The sequence below is a fragment of the Augochlora pura genome, chromosome 11, assembly GCF_028453695.1.
Source record: "Augochlora pura isolate Apur16 chromosome 11, APUR_v2.2.1, whole genome shotgun sequence".
Taxonomy (NCBI): Eukaryota; Metazoa; Arthropoda; class Insecta; order Hymenoptera; family Halictidae; genus Augochlora; species Augochlora pura.
Genome location: NC_135782.1, coordinates 9411574 through 9437854, shown reverse-complemented (window position 1 = coordinate 9437854; position 26281 = coordinate 9411574). Strand labels below are relative to the sequence as shown.

General features: G+C 37.5%; 1 protein-coding gene across 9 annotated transcripts in view; it reads left to right on the top strand.

The window, feature by feature from the left end:
- The window catches only part of Dlg1 (MAGUK family member discs large 1), a 630693-nt gene that overhangs the window by 451314 nt on the left and 153098 nt on the right, over positions 1–26281 (top strand). For all 9 annotated transcript variants that reach the window (XM_078194782.1, XM_078194778.1, XM_078194784.1 and 6 more), the window contains 4 exons: positions 209–484; positions 4878–5090; positions 12099–12261; positions 16335–16470. In XM_078194782.1, coding sequence (XP_078050908.1) covers positions 209–484; positions 4878–5090; positions 12099–12261; positions 16335–16470 — 788 coding nt within the window. The remainder of the gene's footprint in view (positions 1–208; positions 485–4877; positions 5091–12098; positions 12262–16334; positions 16471–26281) is intronic.

Below are 26281 nucleotides of genomic sequence, written 5' to 3'. Positions count from 1 at the left end.
CATTCGTATATTTCCATATCAGAAATAATAGAAAATATAAATATACAAAAATTTTTAAATTGGTATATTTCTATAGTAGATGAGCCTATTATTAAATATTTCTATATTAGATGAGCCTATTATTACATATTTCTATGTTAGTATATTATTCGTGTACAATGGTTCCGAAGCAATCATGCTCAATGAAAAAATTGTTTTGTTATTTCAGGTCAATGGCGACGATGACTGGGAGTACGAGGAAATTGTCCTCGAGAGGGGTGGTGCTGGCCTTGGGTTTAGTATCGCCGGGGGTACAGACAATCCCCATTTCGGCAACGACACCGCCATTTACATCACGAAACTCATACCTGGCGGTGCCGCGTCCGCGGACGGCCGTTTGCGTGTCAATGACACGATACTACAGGTGAACGAGGTGTCGGTTGTCGACGTACCGCACGCGGCAGCCGTCGACGCACTCAAACGAGCAGGAAACACTGTCAAACTAGTGAGTCTCTTCATAATTCCTTCATCGAAATAGTTACCGTTTTTTATCGAATTGTTGTATCAACTCGTTAATGCTAAACTTCTCGACGTTATTTTATTTATTTGTTAATCCTTTGCACTCGAAGCCTCTTTAACAAGTTCGTTGCCGACAATCGACCATTCAAATCTCCACATAGTTAAAGCAATTTAATTAATTGAAGCGAAACTAGAACATTCATATTTATTATAAGGAATGGCAATAGAACTCAAATTCACTTTGTTCACTTTGTTCAAATATATTGCAACAAAAATGAATTTTCAAGATTGGTCAGAAATTAGTGTCACCCATATTTGGGTGACGCGGCGCTGAACGTGTTAAGTGTAAATTGAAGATAGTTTATTTGACTAACACTATTCGCACTTTATGTCATTTAATACAGATATTATTATAATAGATAATATATGTATATTGTATATATAAATATTATAAATGTTATATATATAATATATCTATAAATAATATATTATAATAAAAATTCAGTCTTGTGACTCGTAAAACAGATGCACTTTTAACAGTTTTTAAAATAGAAAGGACTATAAGAATGTCACAATTATTTTGGAACGTGATAAATATCAATTTTCAGTGGTCACCATTCGAGTGTAAAGGGTTAATGCTTTGAAGCGGAGGTTTGATACAACAATTATATATTTGGATAGTGGAGGCTTGTTACATGTACATGTGTTGGATACTACTTGTTATTAATTTATCAATTCTTACGTTTGATTTATGAATTTTATGCGAAATGAAAATTATCTGAATTATTAGAGGATAAATATGTGTTTTTGATTATAATAACTTCTACAAAGATTACGTAATATAAAGATATTTTGAAATTCTATCGATATCTTTATACTGTTTTATATTTCAAGTGTTCATTTTTGTTATAAATGCATAAAATACGCAGGTTAATTAAATGTAGAAAAAAAGTCATATTTTTGACAATTTTGTTTTGTGTCTTAAAATATTATCTATAGATGGTAAAATGATAGAAATATAAGTGATAAATGATAAAAATAAAAATACAATCTTAACTTTAAATTTTGCTAAGTCTAAATCAACTTAGCTCTAAATTAACTTAACTTTAAATTATATTAACAATAGACCTAGTTGTAAAGAACATAGATGGTATTAAAAAGTAACTCTCAGTCCACTCAATTCTAGACGATGTTAAAACTGCACACAACCGCGAAGATATCTCTAATAAATTTTATATAAAATGTCTTTACGTAAAATATAAATTTTCCAAGACCATTTTAAGAATCAGAAATGAATTCAATCTTTCAACAATTCAGATAAATTCCAAATTTTCTAACAGCATCACAAAATTCTTCTAGTATCTCCATAATCTGATACATCTATTTAATATTATCATAGATCCATAAAATCCGCAGTCTATTTATATCATCGTGCAATTTCATAATAATATTCCTTGCATCGTCGCTTCCTTATACATTCGAAAAATTATGAAAAATTCCAAATTCTTTAAATTTTAAATTCTTTTTTATTACAATCAAAACAGTAATTCTCAATTCCAACTTCTACCAAATATACAAATAAACCAACAAATAAGAGCGTCCCGAATCAACGTTAGAATACCTTCGATTGAAAATAACGGACCCCACTCGACAGTTCGAACACGAATGCGAATAAGAACCGAATCGAGTTAAGGAACTATTGCCCTAAACGTCTTTTAAAATCAGTAAGCGGCGTCGCTAACGCGAGCAGCCTCCTCCCGGGAAATTAGATTAATCCACATCCCGGAAACAAACTACTACTTCGGAAACTACTCGCAACCCTAACGACTTACGACCGACGTGGCTTGAGTGATCGTCTCGCTGGGATTTCCCCGGCGATGTCAGAATCCACGTTATAGTTAATGAGTCTGAGAGTTGTCGCGTTTCCGAAATCGACGGCAGGAGTCCGCTCCGAAACGAAGTTCCGGAAGTTTAGTGATCGGGGGAGGTCGTGTCTTCTCCCTCGTTCCATTTTTTCCGATTCGATTTCGAGAGAGAATAAAAGAGTGAGAGAGAGAGAAAGTAAGAAAGTAGGAGAGAGAGTAAGAGAGTAGAAGAGAGAAAGAGAGTAGAAGAGGGAGAGAGAGAGAGAGAGAGTAGGAGAGAGAGAGAGTAAGGGAGTAGGAGAGAGAGAGAGTAAGAGAGTAGGAGAGAGAGAGAGTAAGAGGGTAGGAGAGAGAGAGAGAGAGAGAGAGAGAGAGTAAGAGGGTAGGAGAGAGAGAGAGAGAGAGAGTAAGAGGGTAGAAGAGAGAGAGAGAGACAATAAGGGGGTAGGAGAGAGAAAGATAGCCAGGTTCATTGAAATTGCATGATTCGGCGAGGCGAACAAACGACGGGAGATTCGAACCGTGTTTCCCGAACAATGAAACAGTCCCAGGTGGCGGGGCTACATCCCTTAGACATCCAATTATTATCCGGTAGCTCGACACAAGATAATCGCGTACGACGACAATGCTGGTTGTATATCTTGCGGAAAACCGAGATACCCGGCTCCCTCCGAGAAATAATGCCGGTGATTCGCGTTTCTTTGGCTGCCGCGATATCTCATCGCCTAAATCTTGATGCTGGAAATTAAACCGATATTTCAGTCGGTCATTGTTGCCGCCTAGTTTACACGCTCTGGACCGGGATTGCATAAATTAATTAGTCGCCGGATCAAAATCCACGAGATTAGCCGTCGCCGGGAATGGCGCAGCTTGCCGCTCCCTACGAAACGGGCACAAGTAGCTCATTTCATTTTTCTGCTCGTTAATTGAGAATCACGTTTGTTTGATGCGTCGAAACAATTTTTCATGCTGTTTGCCGGACGGCAAAAGGTGCCCACCTCATTCTTGTTACGAAGCATTTTCTGCTGTCTTGTAATCGTTTGTTGGGCGCGCTGTTAACAAGCTAAATTGACGCGTGTTTCGGTTAATTGTTATATTGTTTACAATGTGGTAGGTTAAAGTTAAAATTAGAGTACAGTATACAATACAATTATAAAGTATATGTCTAAAAGACCAAATCAGTTGAAATAAATAACCGATATTAGCCGTCGTGATATTTTTTGTAACGTCTACTAAACGTAGATAAACTAAATTAATTAAATTAAGACTATATGTATTTGTTGTATTTCTCATCAGTTACTCTTAATCTCATGAAATAACAGCTCAATAAACACAGGAATAAAAATATGTGTAATAGTAAGTGACAAAATTAGTTAAAATTAATAAACGTCCACAGTCGTTACAAAAATATCTGTTGCACGTTTAGTAAAATTACCTTAAAATTATTTTGCATAATAATCGAAGAAGTGGCCAGTATTTAATCTACCTAAAACGTAATTAAAGTTACAACGTCGTTTAAAAAGTATTTTTGGAAACTTTGGCAAAACCTTGTCCGAGCAGAACTCTCATCCGACTGAACGTTTTCCGACACGCGAAATTAGCGGGAAATGAGACCCGTATAAATTTTGTAGGGTCTTCACAGCATCAGCGTCAAGCGGTCGCCGCGAACTGAAAATATTACGTTCGTAAGGACGAGAGATTTTTTTGAAACCCGTGGACGCGTTATTAACCTTTTTCGAGTGACTTGAAAACAGGGCGGAATAAGCATAGACGAGTATGCCGGCTAGATATTATTTTGACGCGCGCCTTGTTGCAGTATTCTCGGAACATGGATTCATTATTTTCACGACATTGAAACAAAATTAATTTCGATTTAATCGAAGATTATTTCTATTCGTTGTATTTAGAAATTATTGTCAGGAACATATGATTTTTATGCAATTAAATAGTATTAGTAGACTGCGGAATTTATGTACTTAAGATAGTAACGAGTAATTGTAATTTAAAACAATAGAAAGTTTGAAAATATCAAAAAACGTCTATATATTATCTTCGATCTATTAAAATTACTAAATTATAATTATTAATGATATACAAGTGTATACTACAAGTTACCTTTATATTTTTGCAAGGCTAAAAATTTGTATTTCTATTCGTAATATTTTATTAAATAAAATTAATACGATATAATACTTATAGAAGCTATATAAAATTTTATTTAATATGTATTATATTTGATAATTTATCTAATAAAATGTTTACTTTATATAACAGTTAATACTTAATTTCAGAAACATGAACTATAAGTTCTGACAAAATTTAATAATCAGAAAGCACCTATCATCAATTTTCTATCGTGTCTCGTAAATGAAATATCAGAAAGTATTATAAATTATACTTGATTCCTTAGAAAAACGTCAGAGGACAAAATAATTTTTAATAATACATTTTAATGTGTTTTATCGATTGTGCGACGGATGTTGATCTAAAAATTGTTTATTCTTGAATTTTCAGTACGTACGACGACGAAGGCGTACCCAGCTGATCGAAATCGAACTAATTAAGGGTAACAAGGGCCTCGGTTTCAGTATCGCCGGTGGTATTGGCAATCAGCATATACCCGGTGACAATGGAATCTACGTGACGAAAATTATGGAGGGCGGCGCAGCTCAAGTGGACGGCCGCCTTGTCGTTGGAGACAAATTGGTGGCCGTCAGGAATGCTCTGGTGAGTTGTGGGTCAATTGCCCTCTTTTCAATTGAATTACTTTCGAACCTCAACATCTCAAACTTAATGTTGCTACCGACTCTGCCGGTCCCATCAATTTACTCTGCTGCCGACTTTTAAACTCGTGAATCCTTAACACGTCCAACGCCGAAGATTAACTTAGAAAAATTCGCACGAGATCAAAGTACCGTTTAATTAATTAAGTAAACTAGAGAGGTATAATTTATCGTAGGAGTTGATATTTTTATACTTTCGTTACTATACAATGAAAACGATTTTTCGAAAGCCGCCTCGAATTTCTGAAACGTTATCTTGCTTTCAGCTCAATTAGTCGCAAGCAGAATCTAGCATTATTCAGTAAAGTTTTATTTGGAAAATATATCGAACAAATTCGTCGAATAATATTTGATTCGAGAAATATTTACAACTTTTCGAAGTTTTTTTTTTAAATATATTAGATCCTTTGAAAATTTGCTTCGTTTCTCGAGAAAATTTCGTCCAGTAAGATAGTTAAACAAACACTTGATTTAGTACTTTACCATTAAAAATGCACAACTTCTACGAGCATAAGATGTCAAAAAAGTTTTATTTTTGTTTTCTGCAAACATTAAAAAAATCGTCTTTTATTTTCTCTTGAAGAAAACGAAACTTGCCGAACCACAGAATAGAATAGAATTAATTTATTCTAATTTTATTAATGAAAAAAAGTATGAAATTGCGCTTAAAACATGCGTTTCATTTTCCGCACGCACGTGTTCGGGAAGTCGAACGGTAAACGCGGTTGAAAAATCGAGATTTAGTTCATCCCTCTCGCATTTTTCCCGTGATTGATGATTCCGAAGTTCCCTCACGGAGGGTAAGAAAGCAGTCTGCTCTTGATTAGATGATTTCTCATGCAGACAAAGTGTGCTCGCTCCGGACAAGCAAGGGAATCATTTATCATTTAGAGAAAAAGCCGGCACATGTGTGCCCGCAATTCAGGTTGAAGCTGACCTGTTCCGGAACCCATAGGTCTCGCGGATAAAACTTCCACTAGGTTTGAATAAAACAACGGAGAAGGACAGCGCCTCGTTCAGAGTCTCTCTCTCGAGAGAGTGAAATATCAAATTCTCGGAATCGATAGAACCGGCTGTCGCGAAATAAGGCAGAAAACTCTGATGGATAGAGCGGTGGGACCGGTTACTGTGGGGTTGCCGCGCCTTTGCTTTGTTTTCGGGTATAATTGACTTCATATTTATCGAATAAATCATCTTACATTTTAATATGTCTTATTGGGTAAATATAAAGTTCTTTCGCTGGTATAATTAATTTTATATTTATCGCGTGACATACTAAATTTTTGTATTCAGAAATAAATGAAATAAAGCAACAAAAAAATTGTCATACATATCGAATAAGATATTAACATTTTTTATTCAAAAATAAATAAAATAAAGGAACGACGAAACGTTATATTTCTCGAACAAGACATTAAATTTGTACATTTTAAAATAAGCAAAATAATAAAATAAAAAATTACAACATGTCTTATTCGATAAATAGGAAGTTATCTAAGCCAAATGAAGCAAAGGCGCAACAATTGGCCAGCGTTGACCGGCTCCCTTAAATTCGAACGTTCGAAAACGCTCGGCAGATTCGCCGTGTATCTTTTCGACGTTGCGGCAGAGGTTTCGGTAAAAATTCTCCAACGAGCCGAAGACACACGAGCTCGGCAGAGGACCGGACGCGAAAAATAGATCAGAGGTGGCTTTTGATGGCGACGACGAGTAATTGATAGCTCTTCGCGAGCGACGGAGGCTCGCCGCTGTGGTTGCAGGTGCGAGAGCCCCCGTCGTTTCGCAGGTTCCCGCGATTTTTCGCTTCGACGCTGCCTCCCTTTTCTTCACCCGTACCCTCTCTCTTTCTCTCTCTCTCTCTCTCCCTACGAGGCACTGCACCGAAAAGGCTACGATTAAAGCGGCCACATCGGCCCGGTTGATTTATAACTACCGCGGGCGCAATTTGAGACGCGTGAAAATCATTACAGGGACGCTGCGACGTTCTCGTGGAGCGATCACTTCAAAGCTGGCCCACCGGTTTCGTTCCACGCGGTCTTCTTTGCCGCGTTGTTCCGCCTCAATTACACCCTAATTGAATTCGCGGCCCGTCCAGAAATATCCGCGACACTAAATGAACGCTTAATTAGCTCGCCGAGGATTCCTTTCGCCGCAAATAGACGGCGGATCTTTCCGTAAAATGAAAGTTGTCCGCGTTGACTACAAGCTTAACGCGTCAGTCAAATATGGATGACACTAATTTCTGATTAATTTTGATTAAATTCATTTTTATTGCAACATATTTGAACAAACTCAATTTGACTAGAATGTTTCGGATGCGAAAGAGTTCTAATACCACCCCCTATGATAAATATCAACTTTCTATGATATGTTAACTTTCTAGTTTCGCTTTAATTGATTAAATTGTTTATATTATGTGGATATTTTAATGTCCGATTATCAGCGCTGAACGTGTTAAAAACATTTCTTATTTTTCTTAATCGTTCGAATGAGTTAAACAGGACAAAATGGTAGCTTTAAATTCTCCAAATGTTAGCTTCGCTGTTTCAAATTTAATCTACTCGTTTCTTTTGTATTCTTTCTTAAAATTGTTTAAATTCAAACTGCTTCGTGCTGTTAAACAAATTTGCCTCCAAGTTTATTACAGCGCGTCTTCGTAGAGAAAAGACTCCACTTTACAATGGGGACCGTTGCTCGAATCTGCGAAATCCCGAATAATAAATAATATTTGTGGATCTTTAATCAAAATAAATATCTTTAGAGTTGATCATAAGAAATAAAAGTTAAATAAAAATACTAAAAATAGATTAGAAATAACGTAACAATAATGATTATCACCATTTACTTTCATTTCCAGACTTCGTCGACAGAAAATTCAAATTTCGTTTCGACTTAAGACAAAATAATTGATAGCCGTCTTCATAAAATTATTATAGTGCGAGGGTTAAGCGAGTTCTCCAGTAAAAACGGAACATTTCTTCGCAGATAGAAGTCCATTTATTTCAGAAAATGATCGCGTCGCAAAGAGGCTGGGCCACGTGCAAGTAAAGCCCGTATCTGGTAGAAATTCAATGGACCCGGAATAAATGCATTGATAGGGGACTCGTCATCGCGGCGGTATCAATCATGCTCAAGTTCGATATAAATTGCAGCAAGTTTTCGAGCATGTAATCGATAGCCTATTAAAAAATTGACGTAGCATGTAATAAATAGGTTCGCACCTGAGATGTTCGCAAAGTATCGAAGTTGCGTATCGACGTTTTCGCGGGGAACGATTTATTTAAAAGTTTTCGCTGCGACGACGCTGTAGAAGGCAGATCCCCGCGAGTCGATTTAACTTTCCGTGTGATTGCATGTCTGCATACACTTGAGAACAACGAACGGTGCAGGAAGTTCGTCAGTTGTTTATGACACCGGCCGGAAACTTCGACGATGTTCACTTTTTTTCAACGTGTCAGCCATCCTCGGATAATTACCATAGACGAGGCGACGAAGCCTAGCCTGACATTCTCTCTCCCCCCCTCCCCCCCTCTCTCTCTCTCTCTCTCTCTCTGGTTCTCTCTTTATCTCTCTCTCTCTCTTTCTCTCCGTCTTTCAAACTGTCATCTTTCCCGCTTGTTCAGCGAGCGAACGAGCGAACAGCAAAACGAAAAATCGAACAAGAGAACGAAAGAATTGGAATACCGACGGAAACAATGTCCCCGTTGTTTGCACAACTGCCGGGATATATGTGTATTCTCTTGTTTATCGATCGGGCCCGAACCCATTGTCAATTAAAATTCCATTTTTGCCGGGACCCCTTATTTTCTTTGCACATATTTGCCTCATTGTTTGAGACCGAAAACTATTTGACTGAACGCTCCAAAGCTGCGCGGCCTTTTCCTGTTTATTGCGAAAGTTTTATTAGTCGCGCATGTTGATCCATGATCGAGCCTTGATATCAATTTTGGATCACCTTGATTGCGACAGCTTTAAAAACTGAGATTCAGGGCGGCATTATCGACGTAAACAATCAATTGCTACCTCTTTTACAATTTTTCGTACAGTGACACCAATTTAATAACCATAGGTTATTAAATAATTATTAGCGATTTCTCGGACCGCCAGTAGCAATTAAGGATTAATTGAACAGTAGACTGGTTAGAGTTTAAACAGTCTACTATTGTAGATATATCCTGTTGTAGTTTACAGCAAAAACGGATGAACGAGATGAGTATCGAAGATGCAAAAAGGAATTGAAAAACTCTGTCGCATTATTTCCATTATATTAACATCGTTAGAGGAAGAAATACTTTTTTATCTAACTTCTCTTCTGTGTAATCGATGAGCAACGTTTTTATTTTCTGTGAAGATCCGCAGTCTAGTGATTAAGAAAACAGGAACAGTGGAGACATTAACAGCTTATGCAACTTTTATTTCTTGCTTGGATTTTGCGTTGAGAATTATTCTAATTTAGACCGTATTAACATATCGTTGACGGGAGTCGAGAATTCTCGTTTTGTTCTACGGATCGTAACATTTATATATTTATTACTATTTTTCTGAGTATTCAATACATAAAACTCTTGGAAATGTTAACGCGTTCGCGATTAGTAAATTTTTCCGTTTCCAATACTGAATACCGGCGAAAATAATAAAATTCTGAAGCTGGCATCGTTGAAGCAAAAATAAAAATGATAAAATTTGTTTTGCAATATCAATGTTGCAATTACGCGTTGTTTATAATAAAAAGATCGTTATAATTTGTATACTTGCTATACTTGTTTTAATAGAATTTAAAATAACGAGATTCGCGTCAGCGTCATTCAGGAATAGAATTTAAAATTACATGATCCACGTCAGCGTTTGCAAATACGTTAATAATATACATTAATTACAAAAGCACTTATCAGATTTTACTATACGTATATTGAAGGTGTTTTATATCTTCCAAACCCACTCCTCGTGTACGAAAGTTTTAATAGAAATGCCCCATCGTTAATGCTTCAACTCGACGATAAACGTCAGCGGCACAAGCTTCCATAAATTCAAGCACCAAAATCGCAAAGAATCAGAGTGCCGCGCAAAGATTATCACGCGATATTCTATTAAAAGAACCGGCAAAGATCTCGGCAGCAATTCTCAGAGAAAATGCTCGAACGACGGAGTTTTATGGAGACACACGAGTCTCTCAAGTTACCGCGGCAACAAAACGAGTAACGCGCGCAGCCGCCGAGTGCTTGTGCATAGTAATTTCAACTGATTGCAGTAGAATAACGTCTTTTTCTAGTTGTTTTTTTTTCTCCCCGCGACGGCCTAATGAACGTTTCATTTTCCCGTAAAAACAGCTCGCGCGAACGAACGAGATGCGTCATCTTGACGCCGGAATATGCTGTATACGGATGTTTACAGTAACGCGAGCGACGGACAAAGACGGATCAGCCCGCGAACTCTTGTAATATTTGTTTCGTAATCCATCTCGAAGTGTTCCATAAGGAGCGACGCCGTGGATGATTGATAGAGGAAATCGAACGGGAGAAATCAATTATCGCGACTCGGTAAATCTCGATCGATGAGACCCGCGCGCGCCGCAGCTTCCCTTTTTCTCTGACTCTCTTCCTCTCTCTCTGACTCTCTCTTTTTCTCTCTCTTTCTCTGTCGCTTTGATCCGTTTCCGTACGGTGAAAAATGGGAAAAAATGGGACCCCGGCTGAAAGGGTATACGTTAGAAAATTGAGACGAATGAACGACGTTAACGAACGAAGAGAAATGCTTCGTCTGAACGGAAAGGACTATGCTAACCTGTGTTTCGCTTTGAAAGCAGATTCGGTACGCGCTGTATAATTAGACGATGATGGCGTATGCCTTTTGTTTGAAACTTTAAATAAAATGATGTGGACGTGGTGTAATTTGATTCGAACGTGACACACATTTTCGTGTTTGAATTGTGTTTATTCTGTTGGATTCGGTAGGTTGAACCTAGTGGAAGTTGCTATTAAATATGTCTGTTGACTGAGGATTAATAGTAAATGATAAAAGTGAATTGTTATTAGACTAGTGATCTTTTGGTATATTAGAAATCGTCTAATTCTACTGCGTGAAATATATTCGCTCTTTTAGTAATTTCAATGAAGTGGAGAGGGAGTAGAAAAATAAAATAAAAATGTATTTCTTTTATTAATAATTTTAATGGAATAAACAGGAAATAGCAAGATTAAATGATGACGTATATCTTCGTTCAACACTAAACTTATCGTGCAATAGATGTGACAGATGGTCATTATCTTATGAAAGTAGTCATTACAACACTTGCCGTACTATACTTTATCCAATAATTTCTCATAGAACGTCTATGTAATTTTTATAATTGGAAAATGGGAAATCGGTCATTCGATCTTAGTAGCTTTAGTGTTAATAACAGCGTTTCATCTAGTCAATTTGATCACAACTGAATAAATACCGTAACTATAAGATTAAGACATACACCTACCTCTAATAAATTAATTTTATTATTAGCATAGAAATAATTAAAAAATCGATCGTGGAACTAACTAAGCAATAATTTCAAATTACAATTTGGAAGGGTATCTTTCGACTGCATTGACAAAGCATAGCGTTAAATAAAAATGTCAACAAACATTTGTCGATCTTGTGGGTAAAAGCGCTATTAAAACAGAGTAGTTCATTAATCATTCCAAAGACCATCAGCTTCCGCAGACCTCTCATAGAGAATGATCGACCAAATCGTGCACATCGATGAATATGATGGCTATAAAACAACGCGCGTCGTTCGCCATCGGCGTGTCGCGATAAATCCCGGAACGGTTCGTTTCCGTGTTCCGTGGTCGAACGATCGAACCAACAAACGGCCGGGCTCCGGGAAATCTGGAATGCGAAGTCCTCGGCCTCGCTGTTCCTTTTTCTTTCACGGGCCGGCAAAATAAGGATAAATAGAGGATTCCTTTAATTCCAGCAGGGCGACAAGAACCTCGAAAATGTGACGCACGAGGAAGCAGTGGCGACTCTGAAGGCGACCCAGGACCGCGTGGTTCTTCTGGTGGCGAAACCGGAAACCGGAATCGTGCCCCCGCCACCACCCCCGATGGCCTCGGACAATTCGCTCTCGCCGCAACCACGTAAGCTCGCCCGGCATTTCTATTCACATATATTATTCACGTCCATGTAGATACGTGTCCGTGCGCGCGCGCGCGGGGGCCGCCGCCGGGCACACGCGTGCCCGGAACTTTTTCGGGATCTTTTCTTCTCGAATTTTCATGACGCTGCCTTCCGGAACGATAAATATTTCACGCACCGCGAAAAACCGTCGGCGTTACTTTTGTCCGTGTCACCGGACGCGCAGGACATTCTTCCTCCGTCGCCGCGCCGCTATTCAAACCGGTGGTGACCCCCCCCCCCCCCTCCCCCCCCCCCCCCCCGTCCCACGTACCTTCCTCCTGCCCCGCCCTTTAACACTGCAAAAAAATGCTGCCCGCGGAGAATTGTCGCGAACGCGTCGTACATTTAATGTCCGCGCGACGCTGTTTCTCCGCGGAACCGCTGCGCTTGGACGGCGTTTTAGGGTGGAGGTGCCAATTACTGTGCCCTGTTAGCAGCTTTTAGAAGCTTTCTCTACTGAGAAACAACCTTGGCAATTTAATTGACATTTTTTTTTTTAAAGAGTTGAATGTAAATTTTACAGCGTCGTTATAAATTTTTACAAAAATCACAAATCTTCCACTATTAACACTTTATCTACCGGTCATCCGGTCGTCAAAATTTTCGTTTCTATTTTCATTTTATTTATATTATTAATCGCGATAGATATTTAATATTTAAAGATGTTGGAAATGGGTGGTTAAATACATTTAAACTAAGGTGTAGTTTTAAATAAAAGAAACTTTATTTTACGGTGCGTGAGGAAGCTCTTTTCTATGCAGATGCTTTTCCACGACTGACCGTGGCCTTTCCGGAACCCCGAAAAGAAAACTCGGATCCCCTCGTAATTCGAAACTGTTATGCTTGTGCCTCACATGGCCAAGCACTTATACGAGGTGTATATTTTCCTATCTTAATTTCCATCGCTTCTAAGAACATTGATTTGTTTTTGTCCATGCACAAATATCGTATTGTGGGTAATACGTAATATTTCAATAAAAGAGTTATTATAATAATATTCAAGCTTGTAGTACAATCCAACACGTTTATCTCAATAATAGATAAAAAATTACTATGGCAACCGATCGGGAGAAAAAGTCGATTTATAGGCTATCGGTCGATAGAGTGTTAAGAGAAAAAGAAATTCAATTACTTTGCCTCAATTACTGTGCTTTCCCTCTGAATACCTTTGCATGAATTTCACAGAAAAGAAGTATCAAAAGGTTGGTATAATTTGTACGATATTGTAAGAACCTTCGTCATCCACATGCTTATTTTTAACAGATTAATAATCGTATGAATTTAAATGAAACAATTTAATGTACAATAAATATAAAGCCAATTATGCTTGGAAATAAACAAAAGGTACAGTAATTACCCCTCGGTAAATGGTTGTACTATCCTATCGGTACGTGACGGAATTCTTTGTTCGAATTGCTCACTCTTTGTACCGACGCATAGAGGCGAATCTGTGAAAAGCTACGCACTAGCTTTTTAGCTTGGTTACTGCGAGCATTGTGGTTTTAGGGGTTTCTGAACCGCAGATCGAGGCGATAGTATTGTTTGTCCTGTGGCACGAGAACTATTCTCGTAAACTGATTCGTTGCATTCTTGCATTGTGCGCTGCTTCGTTCTTTCATTCTTGCTTTTATGTATTTTGGGGAGTTAATAACGACACTTGAAAATAGAACTGAAAAATAAAGCGGCGCTTTGTGAGGTTTTCAAAGCTTATTGTTAAACTAGAGACTTTAAATAAATAGAAAATTCATTCGTTATTCAATCATTTTAATAAACTGAAAATGATGTATTTAGATCTTTAAATTCTTTCAATATTCTCGCTATCTGAAATTTCACGCAATTATTTCATAAATTATTTTTACGTAATAAAAATTGTTTGCATTAATTTCACGATAGAAAGGTACATAAGCATTTCGCTTCTTTTCTTGAATAATGTTTTTCAGTTCGAAAAAACAGTATTTCCAATTTTGTCTAAATATTTTTACTGTTTTGTATTCGATCTACTCGCTTCTCCCACAAATGCAAACATCAAATACGTAATCTGGTAGTGAAATGTTTAAACATTGATGACAAGAGAACAGAATTTCGTCCCGACTTATAAACGAACAGCGTAACATTTATATTTAACAGGCCATTACCAGAAATGTTCATCGCAAATTCGGTCGACGCTAAAATTTAATGTCTTGACGGTAAAATCGAACACCGTGCCGCGAGCATTCCAAAAGCTAACGAAGAGACGTCCTCGTTACAACAATTTCGAAACAGTAATACCCAAAATCAAGTTGCCGTAGGACCACGGAGATTCGAATCGATCGATCGGTCTAAGTGCTGGAGAGAAAAAGGCGAGCATTCGTTCGTCGCTTAAGATGCAATAAAAAAGTCTCGCCGAGCCCGGCGATTCTTTCGTAATAATAAACGACCGGTAATTCTTTGACTCGGCTCGTCTCCCGCGGCGGATATAAACAGTGGTTTCTCATGGCCGCCGGTGAAAATGAATTTTTGATCTCCGCGCGACTTCTCCGCGGGTCCCCGGGCTTCCTGCTCGCTTCGACGATCGAGCGTAACTTATTCATCGCGGTCATAAAGTCGCGCTCGTAAACTCCTTCCGTGCTGGCAGAGGGCCGCGCCGTTTCCCTGGTAGATGCTCGTCGACGACCCGGAACGCTCTCTGGAACCGCGAAAACCGCGCGTGGCCTCGGTCTCGCCCGCGTTCGAATTGCGTTGTAAAGAGAGTCGATTCCCCGGGATCTAATTACGAGGACGGGGGCCGACGCCGCCGCCTTCGAAGTTATGCGACCTATTCAATTCCGCCGGAACTAATAATCTGCCTAATTTAGGCGTCGCTCGAAAAATTTCGGAACGCGCGAACGCCGCCGGTGATTTCCGCGGGGCGGCAGCCAATTCCGGGCCAAGGCTGTTCAAACAGAAAAGAGCTTCCCTCATTAGTAATTGAAAGTAATCGGTCCGAGCTAGCGCGAACTCCTCTCCTCGTGAAAGTTGACGATGTACTGTGGAAATAACGGCCTTGCCGGCGGCTATTTTATTCGAATGGTAAACGTCCGTACGATTATTTGACTGTTTTTTAAAAATAGAAACCTGGCAAATATCGCGAACGTATCGTGGAAGCGTTAGCGATATTTCGGATAAAGAAGCCGCGAAATTGTTCGTGTTTTATATAAAGGTATTGACGTGTGCTCTTTGTATTTGTATCAGATATTCAATCATCCATCGTTGCGTGAAAATTAGATTAGTGTTTTACAAGTAAAAGCAAGACTAAAATAATGTTTTATAACGAAAAGTCCATAAATACTTTGTTGAGAAATTGCGACAGAAATAAGAAATGTGAAAGATATGATAACCTTAACGTATAAGAGTATTTCTATTGGGTTGTTCGGAAAGTAATTTCGTTTTTCCCAAGAAAAGACTTAATTTTTTCACAGCCAACTTCACGCTTAAGCTGCATAATCATTATATATTTGGACAACTGATATAGTAAGTCTTGTTTGCTAAAAATTTTGTTCGATTCTTTGCAACAGTTTTTGTTTAGTAATCTATTGTGTTTCATTTCCACCAAGAAAAAAACGAAACGACTTTCCGAATGACCTAATATAACATTTAGTCTTATTATATAATATATAGTCTACTGATGCAGTACAAAAAACTATATTACATGACAGATTATTATTCTTACACCTAACGCCGTTACTAAAAAAAAGGATACAGCAAAGAAGATTTACCCAACCTAAAATGGAGTTAAAAATGAAGTTAAATCCATATTAAATTGTACTAATTAGAAAACAGTTGAAACAATTATCGTAATTATAGATTGTACCATGAAGTTCGAGAAGAAATGTTTAAGTAATCCTAAGGGAGCGTCACGATGCATAAAAATTTAATTAATAATCAAATTTAATTTTTTCGTAAGTCTCGGGATAATTGGCAGGATTATTGACGATTTTATGAACAAATAATAATATTGACGAGACCAAAGCCATTCGTCTTTTTTTTTTTACGAAATCGTGATTTTTGTCTGTAGGAAAACAAAATGGCTCTGTGTCGGCACTGGAGAACAACTCGACGCTGCCGTACTCGCAAGAATCACGTCACGCGTCTTCGCTGGCTCTCCACGGCGCGGCCACGCCACGAGCTGTTTCTCAGGAGGACGTATCACGGTGAGTTCTTTCGAAGTATGCTTTCTCCTCTTTGCAGCAAAAGCAGCGAACAGCAGCTGCTGCTGCTGCTCCCTCTTGTGCTCTTTCGAAGTCTCCGTGTCTCTTTTCGCTTTATTCCGAGCGCGCGCGAAACGGCCGCACCAGTGCACACCCGAAATGCTCGTTTTTTGGGACGAGATTCAACAACTTCCGATCTCCTTATGATAAAGATATCAAACAAAGAGGGTTTACTTTTTCATCGAAAGCAATTTCAGTAAGGCATTATTGTAAATATAGTCGTAATTAGGTATAAAGTTACGATATATTTGTAGAGAAATTACCGATTTATTGCGCGTTTTCAGAGAGTAGACGAAGCTTCAGGTGAGTTAGTCGAAAACGCGTTCACTCTTTAGTTTATATCAATATTTAAATAACTTTGAAGATCGCAACTTATTGCAAACGAAATTAGTATACACTTAAAATATACTGATTTTCGAATATCAAGGTATAAAAATCTGAGGATGTGTTGCGTCGATTTTTTGAGAACTTTATATAAATTACAGGGAAACCGAACAGCTACTAACTGATTACATGCTACACATTTCGTTAATTAATTTCAAAGCCTGCAATTTATAACAAACGGCGCTTATAGAATATCAAAATATACTGTCTTGTGAATAAGACAGCAAAAACTTCTTTTTTAAATCTTATCTGAAGAATGGTAAAACAAATAAAGCTTAATTGCTTAATTTCAGTGCAGTCACTGCGTAGTTCCATATAAGTATTATAAAATTTCGAAAGTTCTATTGCAATTAGACATACCTTGGCCATCATTTCACACTAAAGTTCATTTTATACAATAAACATTATCTTGTTCGTGGGACAGCGTGAACAAATTATATTATGAAATTCTCTGTACACTTTTTGGAACTTTCTATACACTTTCTGCAACTCTCTATACACTTTTTGGAACTTGCTATGCGTAAATATGATTACTTAGACGTCCCAGCATAGTCTAAGCGTGGCACCGAATCAATACGAAGCAGTGACTCCTTCGAGCACCCGGAAAATAAGACGCCAGAATGTCACGTACGCATCTTTTAGAACGAGTCACCCGAATATCGTGCGTGCGCCTCTTCTTCGACGGCAATTACACCCCTGTTTCTGCGCGCCCCTTTTTTTTCCATTTTCTGCGAACGTGCCGGACACGTCGCTAGACGACAGGTCGCTGCCAACTGAGATTCCTATAGAAAGTGCGCGATAAAGCGTCGAGAATGCTCAAAGAACATCGAGTGCCAGTCTCGCGTGACACACGATTCGAAAATGCAGATCGCTGACCCGCGACTTCGATTCGCAGAGAAACCTTTCATGGAAATATTGAATCGTTTTTATACACAAATAAACGAAACAAGAGAATCCTCAAGTTAAATATAATGTCTTAAATAATAATAATTAATAAAGTTTGTTTTCGATTGTAATTAAATTTATATTTATCGACTAAGGACGTAGCGAATTTTTGGATTCTTTTATTTTGCTTAATTTCAAGTCACAAAATTTAATATATATTATTGGACAATTATAAAGTTTCTTCCTCCAGCATAATTAACTTTATATTTTTATATCGAATAAGAGATGTTAAACTTTTGTATTCTTTCATTGTGTTTATTTTCGAGTAACAAAATTTATTATGTTTTATTCGATAAATATAAGGTTGGTTTCAGACTGCAATTAACTTCATATTTGTCCAATAGAAAATATTAAATATTTTCATTCAAGAAGAAGCAAAATAATGTGAAAGTTTAATAGTGTCATATTTGATAAATATAAAGCTAATGTACAAATTTAAACAAAGCAAAGGCACAGTAATTAGTCACCCTGGAATGACGGGCTCCACGACCCTAATGGAAGATTTGAATAGATTGCGAAGCGTTTCCCTTTTTTTTTGGTATAAAAGACGAATTTGTTTAAAGAACACTTGTGAATACAGCGGCACTTCTATAAATGGTTTTACGTCAAAGTGCCTCACCCGCGATTCAGAATTAGTTAAACACCATTTCTACAGAAATGAGAAAGTTTTGCGTTTGGATATAACAGTTGACCTCCTTTAGATTCTGTAAACAAATTTCCTAATATGCAGAAATCGCATGCTTGTTCCACTTGCGCGCGTGCAATTTGTACACAGTGGCTCGGAAAAGTGTTTGCACACGTGGATGAGATTTGTTCAATTTGTTTTTATTACAGTTTAACAGCGGTACCTAATTGAATTTCTTAGAAAACACGATGATCCAAAATTATTAACTACGTCCAATAAGTTTACGTGACAATTGAATCTTTAGCGTGTATGAAAACTTTCGCGTTCCATCGTGTGCCTACTATTTTTCGCATAATTACATAGTTTATATGTTCTAAAAATAGTTCGCTTAAGTCAAGCGATTTTATTTCAAATTGTTTTATTAGAGATAGTTTCGTTAGGACAACACTTTAACAATATATTCGGTAATGGAGATGCATTCATTGTTTTCTACGTAACACATAATCGTTGGTAGATGTGTTAATTCAATACTTAGCAACAACAATTTTCTGTTATATTATATTATATATTATGTTATATACAATATAACATCACATATTATAATTTTCTCTAATGCACTATGTGCTTTAAAATGAATATCCTCTTCTTAGCACTTCGGTTGTCATATCTGAAAATTAATTTTCGTACTAATTAATTATATGTTCCTAATTTCGCCAAGTTCTTCAAAACGTAACGATATTAAAACTTTAATTAATATTACACAATTTTACTTTTCAATTCTAATTTGGCTAAATAAAATACTTTAATTGTATGAAGTAATTGAGTTTGTCATTTGCCAACAAAATTATTAAAATTTCATTTGAACAAACTGCAAGCGTGAGAAATGATTCGAAAACCTACAAGATTGAATTCGGCCAATCTCTATTTAAGAATGATCGTCGTACAAGTAATTGTTTAACTAGCCGCTGATAACTGCATAACACGCCGACATACTGCGAAATAGGTACATAGGAATCAAAACTGTCCTTGAACCGAATTAAACCACTAATGTGCCATTCGATAGCTTATCAGGAACGGGCCAAAAACCGATAATCCGATTCCCCCTTCATAACTACACCCCCCCCCCCCCCCACCCGCCGATCAAGGCAGAGGGTTGAAACTCGGCAACGGAACGTTTTCTCTTGATAAGCTATCGAACGGAGCATCGGCGATTTAATTCGAATCAAAGACATTCCCTTCCTTTATCATACCACTTTATTATTCCAGCCTGAAGAATTTACGGTAATAAATACCATTGTTCCATGTTCTCATCCTTAAAGAAGCAATTTACGAAGTGAATGGTTTCTGTGCACATCGGTCTCGTGTTTTATTATCCTGTCAATTGAACGTCGAGATTGTCTGCAGTTTCGATGTTTAAAAGAATTATGCGGTTCATCGGTTCGATTGTACAGTCGCCGCGGAATGTATGTTGACACGTTTTGGAACTATGTATTTCTGATGAAAGGCCGAGTGTTTACATTGTTTTCCAGGCTCTGAACGTATGTATCACTTATTGTTTACTTATACTAGCTTACTGTTTAGTTTAGTTCAGGAAACTGTGAATAACAGACGTATAGTTTTAAGTTTTCATAAAAGGCTCACGCGGAAAGTAAGTTGACACGCAATTTTGAGCTTATTTTTTTATAATATATTTGTACAATAAGTGTTAATTAATGATTTATTTGTTGTTTTCTCAATGTTGAACAATATCCTACATATAATACCACTTTAAATTATAAACATTGCTTTATAGTGCCGAAAACTAGAGAACTCACACCTGCAGAAAGGTCACAAATATTTAACAGAAAAATAAGAGGAGATTCTTTAAGAAAAATTGCTGTTGATTTCAACATTTCTGCGGAAGGTGTAAGGAAAATAGTACATAGATTAGAACAGAATGAAACTGCAGAAAATGCACCAAAATCTGGACGTCCTCGGAAGACAACTCGTAAACAGGATCGGGTGATTGTACGAGAAGTGAAGAAAAACTCCTTCGTTTCGGCCAAACAGTTGAAATCTGATTTAAATCTACCGATTCAAGAAACACAAATTCGTGCACGCATAAAAGAAGCAGGATTCGCAGGACGAATATCAAGAAAACGACCATTCATATCTAAAATTAATGCTAAAAAACGTTTAGCGTTCGCAAAGCAGTTTAAAAATAAATCACCAGATTTTTGGAAGAAAGTTATATTCAGTGACGAGTCAAAATTTGAACTTCGATGTTGTAGTAGAAGGAAGTATGTGTGGAGAAAGCAAGGTGAATGCTTTAAATCAACAGCGATAACGCCTACAGTAAAGCACGGTGGGGGATCAGTATGCGTTTGGGGTTGTTTTTCGGCAAATGGTGTTGGCAATTTACACTTTATAGACGGGATATTAACAGGTGCAGGATATGTAAATATTTTGCAACAGAATTTACAAGATTCGATACTAAAAATGAACATTCAGGGTGATTATATCTTCCAACAAGATAACGATCCCAAACATAAATGTAAACTAGCGGTGAAATATTTCAATGAAAATGATATTCAATTGTTACCATGGCCTGCTCAAAGTCCCGATTTGAATTTAATTGAACATCTGTGGGATCATTTAGATCGAAATGTTTGTGAGAAATCTCGGAATAATAAATCAGTTTTTAAACAAGCATTACTGGCTGCTTGGAATAGTATTGATGAAAATGTTATAAATAAATTGTTTGAAAGTATGCCTAGAAGACTTGAAGAGGTCATAAGAAACAAAGGGTATCAAACTTCATATTAATCATTTGTTTTATTGTTAATTATACACTCAATTACGAACTTTCAATGCTGTCAACATACTTTCCGCAATCGATAAAAAAGTTATTTAATTTTTTCTGTCATTATTATAAACTTTATGTTCTCTTTGGTGCTACATATACTAGTTTGTATTATATTAAATAACATACCGCATATATATTTTCGATTATTTCCTAAATTATTGGTTTGAAATAGAAAATATGCATTTTTGAGACGTGTCAACATACATTCCGCGGCGACTGTAGGTCAAACGAGAAAAGGACTCTTCATTATGGGATTTTAAATTAACACTGTACTAACCGGTCATTCGGCATGACGTTAGTGGACATTCATGACTTTGGTATTAGACAAGATTTATTTCACCTGTTTTGTCTAATTTATTCATTGCGAAAGATATCTAATATTTAAAAAATTATATAATAATACCTCGATAATGGAAAGCAAGTTATTGGTAAAAGGTTTTTATATTTTAAATAATTGCGTAATTTGTCGGTTTTATTGTTGGAAAAAAATAGTGCTCTCCTCTAAGATACAATTGAAACTTTAAATTAAATATGAAGGAAAAAATTGCCTGTGCTTTTATAATTACGAAATCGTGTAATTTATCATTGTAGGAGATCCGACAACAATAATATTCTTCAAGATGCAATTGAAATTTTAAATTAAACATGAAAATACAGATTGTCTCTACAGTTGTAGATATTCTTCTTCAGCATATACATATACATATACATGTATAATTAAAACTTTAAATTGTATATGAAACGGTAAATTGTCTGCACTTTTGGTACTTTAAATGACCGTATAATTCATCGCTTTTATTCTAAACAGGATCCAATTAAAACTTTAAATTCGACATTAAGAAACAAATTGTCTGTTTCCGACATTAAAAAAGATCAGGCAAATCGTTATTTTCTTATTGCGAGTCAAACAATAGACCTCTCCCCTAAATACAGTCTAAACATTGAACTGCACGGTCTGATACATTTCTTGTAATTTTCGCGCTTGTAAATCAGTTTGAAACAATAATTGTTCGGCATCTTATCAACAGCTAAACATCGTGATCGAATAAAGCTCCAGCACTCGGGGCTGTCTGAGCATGAGCTAGCGTATCTTTCCGCTATTGTCCGAGTCGGCGGACCATGAATATCGTGCACGAGTAGCGACCGCATTCCGTGCATAAACACACCCCAGCCACCGGTGGTTAATTATACAGTCGCAGGAGGGACTGTTGAATTAGCCAACTGGAGAGAGCGCGAGGGCGGGCGGGGATGAAAAAGGGAAGGGAAAACGGCCGATTCGAGGAGACGGACAGAGACAACGATCGTTTGCGAGGGGTCCAAGGCTTTAGACGACGGAGGGGGTTGGCCGGGGTTGGCGGGGGTTGGCGGCGGGCCGTTGCGCGGACTAATTGCCGATGGATTAAGAGCTTATCGAATCGGTCCTACCTGCCAGGCACAGGATTGGTTTGGACACATTATGCGTTTGTCCTCTCTCCCTCCCCCTCTCTCTCTACCTCTCCCCCTCTCTTTCTCTCTCTAACACTTTCTATCTCTCACTCTTTCTTTCTCACAGATGCATTCTCTCTCGCTCGGACTCCCATTATCTCTCCCTGTGCTACTCTCTCTCACAATTATAAATTAAATATGTTAATTTTTACATACAAAGCTGGAAACAAAGATATGTTTATCTAATTTTTGTGATATAAGAACATGTCTGTTTTATTTATTCTTAGTAAGTGATTCGTTAGAACGCATTTGAGTTATACACATAACTATTTGAATAATATAATTTGCATCAATGTGCTGATATTTTATTATATTTTTATATCTTATTCTCTTTAAAATTAAATATCAATATCGAACATATTTGGAAATTTTAAATGTTACGATTATATTTCTATAATTTTAAGGACAATATTTATGTCAATGGTGTCTGATTTTCCATTTCGAATTTCCCAATCTTATCATTATCTTATTTACATACTGCTAATGTTATATTAAATATTATTATTACTAATAATATTATATTGTTGAAAGAAAATATACATTTTCACTTAACTCCCATAGGAATGATCAACGTTTTGGGAAAAGATGTATCGCTGCGCGTCGGTTTACAGGGAAGGGGTCAGCGAAACGTCAAGTGAACTGCGGGTTCCGTTGCCCGTTCCTGTTGACCTCTGATCCCTAGATCGCCCCCGTATACCCCCTGGGCTTCGTCACAAGACAGAGTCCCGGGTCCGGTCGGTTTTGAACGGTTCGCAAGTGGAGCTGGTAATTCGAGCATTCGGTGAGCAACCGGCCCTGTTTGATTTCGATATCGCAAAGGCTGGCTTCGTAAGGGACGGTAGTTATACAAATTATCCGTATTATGCCGGTACCGGCTCGGTTCCGCTCTGCACCTCTCTCTCTCTCTCTCTCTCTCTCTCTCTCTCTCTCTCTCTCTCTCTCTCTCTCTCTCTCGGCTTCTATAAGCGTTATCGTAAACCGCTGGCTTTTGGATAGCATCGCGATCGTAGCTTCCTCACGAATCCGTTGAATTCGGATGTTAATGCTGGCTGCTTGTTCCGGCTCAAAGGAAATTCGATCTTGGCTCGATAATTAAGCAGTTAGTTAATTTTCGTTTATGATGTGAGCACTGCAACGATGATGGTTAAGCGGACGGTGGGATTCGGCGGGATTACGTTTGCGAGATCTGCGTGTCATGGTGTTCTTTGCGTGGATATAGACGTAGGCGAAGTCGTAATGGTGGTTTAGAGCAGGGACCATGTTACAAGTATGATGGTGCATTGGATTGTTGTGTATTAACTGGCGATTTTACAATTTACTATTTTCTTAGAAATCCGCCATTTAATGTGCAATAATGCAGTTGAAGGAGCGTGACGAATTAATGTATCTGGATTGTGGATTTCTGTGCAAAATAAATGTTAGATAAGGTAATTGCAAGGCGGATGAAACAAGTGGAATTTTATTTCTTTCTTAAGTAATATGTTTCGAAGTCAAAATTAATTCTTCCATAATTGTAATATTATTGTGATATTCTCGATATTGTGTGCTTTGTTTATAAATTTCTGCAACGGGTGCATGAAATCTATCTTCTAATAATAACTTCAGACGTATACCATAGCACGTATAATATACCATATTAAATACCATATTAAATTCCATAAAATACCATAGTACACATATATAATAGAAATTTTTCTTTCTGATCATATATTTCTGAGCAACGAAGCCTTTTTATCTCAATAATTGCAATTATTATTCTGTATATTTATAATGCCTTTCCTCAGGTCTTACCAAACTGCATCAACCTCGCTATTTTTCGCTTAATACTCGGGAAAGCGAGTCACATTTGACCCAAGCTAAATTAGTGCACCTCGGACATTATGAAAAAGAAAGGTGAACGGTTTCGTTGTCAAAAATGACACGACACCGTTGGCGAACCGCTAGATATTTCGGTCGCCAATGAAAGCATTAAGCGGAACTTTTCAAGTAACAGTTTTAAACGCGTATTTTTGGAACGGTTTCGAGGCCCGATTCGTATACGGCGCACCCCATAAATCACTTTCATCGGGCGCGCGCACTCGAATAAGTTGCCTGCGAGAATAAGGCACGGAACTCAATTTTCTTGCGAACTTAGTTCCGCGGCATCGACGGGATGAGCTGCGGGTCAGGCCAGCCAAATATCGAAAGCATCTTCCCCGAGAGAGCCCGCGTTGCCCACAGGTGCGCGAAACTTCCGCGACCCGTACTTAATGAAATATTCCATTCATGGCTGTATTTAACCGCGGCTAGCCATAGCAGTTTTCCGAGTAGTCAAAACTGCAATTAGTTCTTCCTTCCTTCCGCTCTTTCATCACGCCGCTGTCTCCACCCTCGGTCGTTCTTCTTCACGCGAGGAGGCACCATTTAACTAATTTGCCTCTTTTAATACCCGAATTGTTTAATAATATTTAATCTCTTATGGATTTTCGCCATACTTTAACGGATACAGAATGTTTCAGTTCCTATTGCTAATAAATAAACATTTTAAAATAAGCATTTGTTGCTTTTCAAATGTAAGACACTGTACTATTTATTACAGTTTTGTTAGAAATAATCTTTTAGAGATTTCATTCATTTTTAACAGTGTATAGCTAAATCAGCTCTGTCAATTTATGATCAAATGGAACTGAAATGATTTGCATAACTTGATAACAGTGTGGTGGAAATCGAAAAGATTAAATTAATAAATTGTTTCTGATAAAACTGGGATATTAGTTTACGAAGTAAAACATTTTTAATTTTCCAAATGTATTGTAAATATTTTCCTTTATTTCGTGTGATATTTAGTAAGTACAGTGACAAGAATAGATTTATTTAAATTCCGTATAATTTCTATGATAATATAACATGAGTAAAGAAGTCAAAAGACAAGTGAAAAGAATTAAAATGCTGCTACAGATTAACTGAGCTTTAAATCAATTTTATTATAGATTAAATGAACTATAGATTAATTTTACTTTAAATTCACTTGTCTGTAAATCTACTTCACTTAAAATATACTTCACTCTAAATTAGCTCTAAATTATCTTAACAATAAATTGATTCAAAAAACAATACGCATGTTAAAGAACAATAATCACCCATTCTTCCTACCAGTAAAAAAATATCATTCTAACCTACTCAATCGTCAGCTTCGCGAGAAACGCTTAAAAAGTTCGAAGCAACAACCGCAGCAGACATAGAAAACCGCGACGAATCCGAACGGAGAATTTTCCAAAGAGCCGCCTAGAATTTCTCGCAACGTTCGGTAAAACAGAATTGATTTTTTCCGCGCCGAAACGGCGAGAAACTCGCTGAAAGTTGCTCGAGCGCTGCGCGGCAGTCGAAGAATTGGAGCCCGCCGCCCGCGGGGATTCCGCGTGTTTCTATGCGGATGGCGCGGCCGGAAAAGGCGAAGCCGGAAGATAAAAGTGCCGCGCGGCTAACGGGGG